The 7,546-nt window shown below is 42.3% G+C and overlaps 1 protein-coding gene across 1 annotated transcript; it reads left to right on the top strand.

The window, feature by feature from the left end:
* Positions 6,877–7,546, top strand: LOC109129490 (RNA-directed DNA polymerase homolog; the record flags this gene model as incomplete). The annotated part of the gene is made up of 2 exons (XM_019237754.1): positions 6,877–7,283; positions 7,525–7,546. Coding segments are annotated over 2 exons (429 nt in total), but the record flags the coding sequence as incomplete, so codon positions are not given.

Here is a 7,546-nt window from a genome sequence, read left to right as displayed (position 1 = left end):
TCAGTCAGTGCGGGAGCTTGACTTGGAGTTCAGTCGACTTCTGAGGTATGGGGGTCGGGATATGGAGTCTGAGGAGGCTCAGATCAGGAGGTTCTTGAGGGCCCTACGTGATGACTTGAGGGTTCACTATAGGGGGCGGAGTTATGCTTCGCGTGCAGAGCTGGTTGAGACTACAGCAGGGATCGAGGAGGATATCCGGGCACAGTCAGTGGCAGCTAGCCCAGCAGTCCAGCCTAGTAGGGCTCAGCATCAGGGAGGTTCTAGCAAGGGCGGTAAGCCTGCGCAGGGAACCAAGAGGAAGTGGGAGGCTAGGCAGATGTCGAGTGGTGCGAGTTGCTTCAGGTGTGGGAGCAAGGATCACAAGATTGCTAGCTGTCCCAAGAGGAGTGCCCCGTCGACAGGAGATCGTGTGTGCTACTATTGTAGGGAACCAGGGCACATCAAGCCCTATTGTCCCAAGTTGCAGCCGGTAGCAGTGGCAGCGTTGCAGCAGGTGCAGCCAGGAGGGCAGCAGGTGGCACGGATTGAGCATGCGTCACGGGTTTACACGATTGTAGAGATTGGTGGGACCAGTGCCGGGGCGATCACAGGTATAATCTCTGATACTTTGTCTTTGTGAATTCTTAGTATGTTCGGATTTTATGTTGTCCTATGATACAATGTTAGGTTCTCAACACATGAGGTTTGTGTACGGACCTTGTTGGTGGGCGGGTTTAAGTCCCACGTTATGTTTGATTCTGGAACTACTCATAGCTTCATTACCCCGGAGTGTGCAGAGAGTGCGGGTATCGTGGGAGATCCCGGAGAGCGTACAGGAGTTGTCAGGATTGCTGGAGGCAAGTTTCTGAGGGTCATTGGTAGAGCAAAGGGTATCGATATTCAGATCGCGAGAGAGTCTCGGCCTACGGATTTGCTTATCAGCCCCGTGGAGTTGTATGACGTTATCTTGGGGATGGATTGGTTGCATCGGCATATGGTTCATCTGGATTGTCATCGGGGTAGAGTGGAGTTTGAGCGTTTGGGAGGGAAGTTGGTTTATCAGGGGATTAGACCGACTTCAGGGAGTCTCGTGATCTCAGCCATTCAGGCTGGGAAGATGACCGAGAAGGGCCGTGAGGATTATCTGGTTACTATATATATGCCAGAGTCAGTGGGGAAGTCTACGGTTAGCGGTATTCAGGTTGTAGAGGAGTTTGAGGACGTGTTCCAATCGTTGCAGAGATTACCACCTTCTCGGTCTGATCCTTTTACGATTGAACTGGAACCCAGGACGACACCGTTATCCAAGGCTCCTTACCGGATGGCTCCAGCAGAGATGGCAGAGCTGAAGAAGCAGCTTGAGGATTTGTTGAGCAAGGTATTCATCCGTCCTAGTATATCACCGTGGGGAGANAATAGATAATCATCACTGATGTATAATTAATATTATAAAACAATCGCCTTAATTATTCAATGTTATGAACTTCTTATAGTGGGGTGCACAAAAAAAAAACTTGTTATAAGTTATAACATATCAAAATTATCAAAACTAAATCCAGTAGCAAATTATATTATTCTGCATATGTTGACATTTAAGATAAGTTTATATATGTTGACATTTAAGATAATACTTTCTCCGATTCATATTAGTTGTCGTTATAGATTGTTCCACACAGGTTAAGAAAATAGATTGTACCCTTGTTGGATTATTAAAATTCCAAAATATTTAGTATTTTAATTGTTTAATAAGGGATACATAAAATAATTTCTACTAAAAATAACATTGGAGAACGAAAACGACACCTAAAATAAAATAAAAATTAATTACAAAAAGACAATTAATTTGAAACGGAGAAAGTATGTAATAATTGTTATTCTTCGTATTATTTAATGGCTAGTCAAACAATCAAAAATACTCTATTTGCTAGTCAATGTTCAACGGTACTATTAAAAGTCACAGATTTTTGATTGAATATCGAAACAAATTTATTGAATATCAATAACATGACAATTACAAATCTTACATAAACATTATAAAATGTTTTGTCAAATTCACATTTTAGTAAAGAGAAAATATTTTTTTCAAATATGTTACTACTGCTTTACATTTTAGATTTAACTCCATACTCTATAAATTATGTGAGTTTATGTTGCAAGAAACTAGTCATCATAAGATGATCGAAGGATCCACATTTCAAGTCCATTTGACGCATGCCCATGAATCGTTTTCTATAAATGAGTTATAGGTAATTCATCAACATTATTCTATTATAAGGTATAGGTTTTGATTGTTTTGATGCTTTTGCAGTTGCATTCTTGTTTACATTATAATATTTTTATGCTATTCTAGTTAACGATATATATACATATATAAATTAAATCACAATTTTAATTAAATAATTCTAAACCAGAATGTGGTGAACAAAAAAAAAAAAAAAATCTAAACCAGAATGTAATTAGAAATTCAATTTTGCCTTTTCCTATTATAATTTATAAAATATTTATTTTCAAATATAATAACAATGTATGAATGTATAACATATATTAAATATTTTAAAAACACTTATGAGAATATCTATACACTATGATTTTTCATTTGAAAGATGACTTTGAGATCAAACACAATGTCAATGTAGTTCATCACAAACTGTTGTGGGTTTTTCTGATTCTTTGTGCATTTGAATACTCACTATAGCATGTATAGCTTTGAAATATATATTTTTTTCTTAAGTTAAACGTTGCGTTTTGGGGTTAGAAAAACCCTAGAATGGAGTATAAATATTGACTGAGTTTGGCCATTTTTGGAGAGAAAAAAAAAAGAGAGAAAGAAGTTCTTAAGTGTTCCTGAGAGTTTTGAGAGATTTGTAGCTGTTCTTGGAGAGATCTGTAGCTGGAATCGTTGTAAGAGCTTGCTAGGAGTGTAGATCTGCTTGTCTGAAGGTCAGAATCTTCTTGGCAAAGGTGAGTGCAGGAACATGAATTATCTAAGAAAATCTCAAGCTTAGATAAGCAATGGTCATGCACTCACATTTTCCAAGAAAATTCTAAACCACAAACAAGAAGATCCACACTCATAGGAAGCTCCTACAACGATCTCAGCTACAGATCTCTACAAGAACAGACTCAAAACACCAAGAACTCTCAAAACACTAAAAAACTTCTTTCTCTATTTCTTTTTCTCCAGAAACGGCCAAACTCGACCAAACCCTCGAGTTTCTGCTTTCATAAGCGATTCCAGGGTTTTCCTAACCCCAAAACGCAACGTTTAATTTAAACCCATTCACGAAAACCAACCTTGCATCGACCGATGCACATAGTGTGTCGACCGATGCATCCCCTAAACCGGCATTTCGATTTGTGGATGTTACAATTCTGCCCCTAATATAGATTCGTCCTCGAATCTCAAACAACCATCAGCCAAGGACTCCACGGCCCGCACTCCTCCGACCGATCCACCAATGTCACCTCTAGGCGATAAACTCAGGTTTCAGGCATTATTTGCTCTCGACTTTTGGACTTTCCTTTACTCATAGGCCTTAACCTTGAGTTTCTATTGGCTCCTCATCAGGATGAAATCTGCATGCCATAATATTGGCTCCTCATCGGGCCGAAGCCCTCATGACATAATATAAAAAGAAGTCCAGTATTCGTCTCTCAGGTTGCTACCCTACAGCGTGCCTCCGGATCGTCATCCGAAGTCGATATAACAACCGTACTTACAAGCCACATAGTCTCCGAATATGGCGGTACTGGACCCTTGACCAAAAAGATAAGCGCACTTTAGTGACATAGGTGGCCAAATCAATTCATTTAAACCTCTTCGCATGTCCCGAAACCGGGGTAATACAAACTCTCACATTCTTGTATATTTTAATTTAATTCATATATAAGTTAATAATTCTTCATTTTGTTTTGATTAAAGTCAAAATTGTATTTTTATATCCAAGTTGAGTTGAGAGAAAACAAAAAAACAAGGTTAAAATAAATTAAGTTAAGAAATACTTCAAAATGTCACATACAAAATGTCAAAATGGGATTAGCATTTTAATATTTCAAAAATGTGACCCTCCAGTCTTCATATTTTCAACTTTTTTTATGTTAATTTTTTTTCTTTTTTTTTTTTGCTTAAATTGAGGTAATACAACGTTAATTTAAAATAATAATAAAAATAAAGAGTTTTAAGTTAAGTCTTTTTTTTGTGAGATATGAAGAATACAATTTTTGGAAATGTTTGGTTGTTATATCGATATAATAACCATACTTACAAGCCACAAAATATTAAACTAAATGAAGAATACATTTATCGGAAATATGAAAATTATGAAATAATAATATTAAACTAAATAAAGAATTTTCAGTAATTGTTAAATTAATGTATAAAAATTTAACCGTTTTTGGTAAGTGGCTTAAATTTTATGTCATATGTGACTGATATTTATGTCGTAACTGACATAATTTTTGACTAATTATTATTTTGGAAATAAGCTATATGAGTCAATATTTTATCATTAATAATTTGATAATTTTCGTTTTGATAAAAATATACATATTTCTAAATAAATTTAACAATATATATATTTCCTATAAATGTAATGATAGAACATTGACTCATATAGTTTATTCCAAAAACAGGTCAATAAGTAGTCAAAAAGTAAGTGGATTACATATTTGACTAAGTTCTTGAAACTGAATACTTGTCAATTATGACATGAATTCTCAGTCAAATATGATCTCTAAATCAGTTTACAATAAAAGTCGAATTCTCGTGGACCCGGACGTGGTCGTGGACGCGGACGTGGTCGTGGACGCGGACGTGGTCGTGGTAGGGACAGAGTCCCAATGGTTAGTGAGACTGCGGACCAGAGTGTGACAGCAGAGGGTGTCGGCGAGTCGCAAGGTGTCTAGGGGGATTCCGTGAGTGTGGCCGGAGGGGGCAGTGTAGATGCTCCAGTAGCCGGTGATGTTAGGGTCCCAGGTGCGGGTGTCCCAATGGGTGGAGTCCCGGGTTTCGACCTTGCGGGTTTGCTGGCACAGTTGTTGGAGCGGTTGCCACTTGTGGCACTAGCTCAGGCTCAGGTAGTGCCATCAGTGGTGGCGGAGGAGCGGCAGCCAGTGGCTGCGGATGTGGGGGTCCATTATCGTTATATCAGCATGCTGGCAGAGATGGGCCGTATTGGTACCGAGCGGTTTTCGGGAGTTACAGATCCTACCGCTGTGGATGCGTGGAGCAGGCTTGTGGAACGTAACTTCCATACTCTAAGGTGTCCTGAGGGGTTTTGGGTGGACATTGGGGTCCACTATTAGACTGGTGATGCTCAGTTGTGGTGGAGTTCTGTGGCAGTCAGGAGAGTGCAGAGGGAGATGTCTTGGGCTGACTTCGTCTTGGAGTTCAACAACAAGTATTTCCCTAGGGAGGCACTGGATAGGTTGGAGGTGCAGTTCCTTCAGCTAGCTCAGGGGACTCAGTCAGTGCGGGAGCTTGACTTGGAGTTCAGTCGACTTCTGAGGTATGGGGGTCGGGATATGGAGTCTGAGGAGGCTCAGATCAGGAGGTTCTTGAGGGCCCTACGTGATGACTTGAGGGTTCACTATAGGGGGCGGAGTTATGCTTCGCGTGCAGAGCTGGTTGAGACTACAGCAGGGATCGAGGAGGATATCCGGGCACAGTCAGTGGCAGCTAGCCCAGCAGTCCAGCCTAGTAGGGCTCAGCATCAGGGAGGTTCTAGCAAGGGCGGTAAGCCTGCGCAGGGAACCAAGAGGAAGTGGGAGGCTAGGCAGATGTCGAGTGGTGCGAGTTGCTTCAGGTGTGGGAGCAAGGATCACAAGATTGCTAGCTGTCCCAAGAGGAGTGCCCCGTCGACAGGAGATCGTGTGTGCTACTATTGTAGGGAACCAGGGCACATCAAGCCCTATTGTCCCAAGTTGCAGCCGGTAGCAGTGGCAGCGTTGCAGCAGGTGCAGCCAGGAGGGCAGCAGGTGGCACGGATTGAGCATGCGTCACGGGTTTACACGATTGTAGAGATTGGTGGGACCAGTGCCGGGGCGATCACAGGTATAATCTCTGATACTTTGTCTTTGTGAATTCTTAGTATGTTCGGATTTTATGTTGTCCTATGATACAATGTTAGGTTCTCAACACATGAGGTTTGTGTACGGACCTTGTTGGTGGGCGGGTTTAAGTCCCACGTTATGTTTGATTCTGGAACTACTCATAGCTTCATTACCCCGGAGTGTGCAGAGAGTGCGGGTATCGTGGGAGATCCCGGAGAGCGTACAGGAGTTGTCAGGATTGCTGGAGGCAAGTTTCTGAGGGTCATTGGTAGAGCAAAGGGTATCGATATTCAGATCGCGAGAGAGTCTCGGCCTACGGATTTGCTTATCAGCCCCGTGGAGTTGTATGACGTTATCTTGGGGATGGATTGGTTGCATCGGCATATGGTTCATCTGGATTGTCATCGGGGTAGAGTGGAGTTTGAGCGTTTGGGAGGGAAGTTGGTTTATCAGGGGATTAGACCGACTTCAGGGAGTCTCGTGATCTCAGCCATTCAGGCTGGGAAGATGACCGAGAAGGGCCGTGAGGATTATCTGGTTACTATATATATGCCAGAGTCAGTGGGGAAGTCTACGGTTAGCGGTATTCAGGTTGTAGAGGAGTTTGAGGACGTGTTCCAATCGTTGCAGAGATTACCACCTTCTCGGTCTGATCCTTTTACGATTGAACTGGAACCCAGGACGACACCGTTATCCAAGGCTCCTTACCGGATGGCTCCAGCAGAGATGGCAGAGCTGAAGAAGCAGCTTGAGGATTTGTTGAGCAAGGTATTCATCCGTCCTAGTATATCACCGTGGGGAGAGCCGGTGTTATTCGTTAAGAAGAAGGATGGGAGTTTCCGCTTGTGCATTGATTACAGAGGTCTCAACCGGGTCACTGTGAAGAACAAGTACCCTCTTCCGAGGATTGATGAGTTGTTGGATCAGTTGAGAGGTGCTACATGGTTCTCCAAGATAGATTTGGTGTCGGGTTATCATCAGATCCCGATAGATAAGACGGATGTGAGGAAGACTGCTTTCAGGACGAGGTATGGGCATTATGAGTTTGTGGTGATGCCGTTCAGTTTGACTAACGCACCAGCTGTGTTTATGAGACTGATGAACAGCGTGTTCCAGGAGTTTCTGGACGTGTCTGCCATCATTTTCATCGACGACATCCTGGTTTATTCTAAGAGTCCTGAAGAGCATGCAGTGCATTTGAGGGCAGTTCTGGAGAAGCTGCGGGAGCAGAAGTTGTTTGTTAAGTTGAGCAAGTATAACTTCTGGCAGCAGGAGATGGGTTTTCTGGGGCACATTGTGTCTGCAGATGGAGTTTCTATGGATCCGGAGAAGATTCAGGCTATAAGGGATTGGCCTAGACCGTAGAATGCCACAGAGATCAGGAGCTTTCTCGGGTTGGCAGGGTATTACAGGAGATTTGTGCAGGGGTTTGCGAGCAGAGCACGACCTATGACTAAGTTGACAGGAAATGATGTTTCTTTTGTTTGGTCACAGGAGTGTGAGGAGGGCTTTGTAA

This window comes from Camelina sativa, chromosome 16, assembly GCF_000633955.1.
Source record: "Camelina sativa cultivar DH55 chromosome 16, Cs, whole genome shotgun sequence".
NCBI lineage: Eukaryota > Viridiplantae > Streptophyta > Magnoliopsida > Brassicales > Brassicaceae > Camelina > Camelina sativa.
This window is presented reverse-complemented; position numbering and strand designations above follow the sequence as displayed.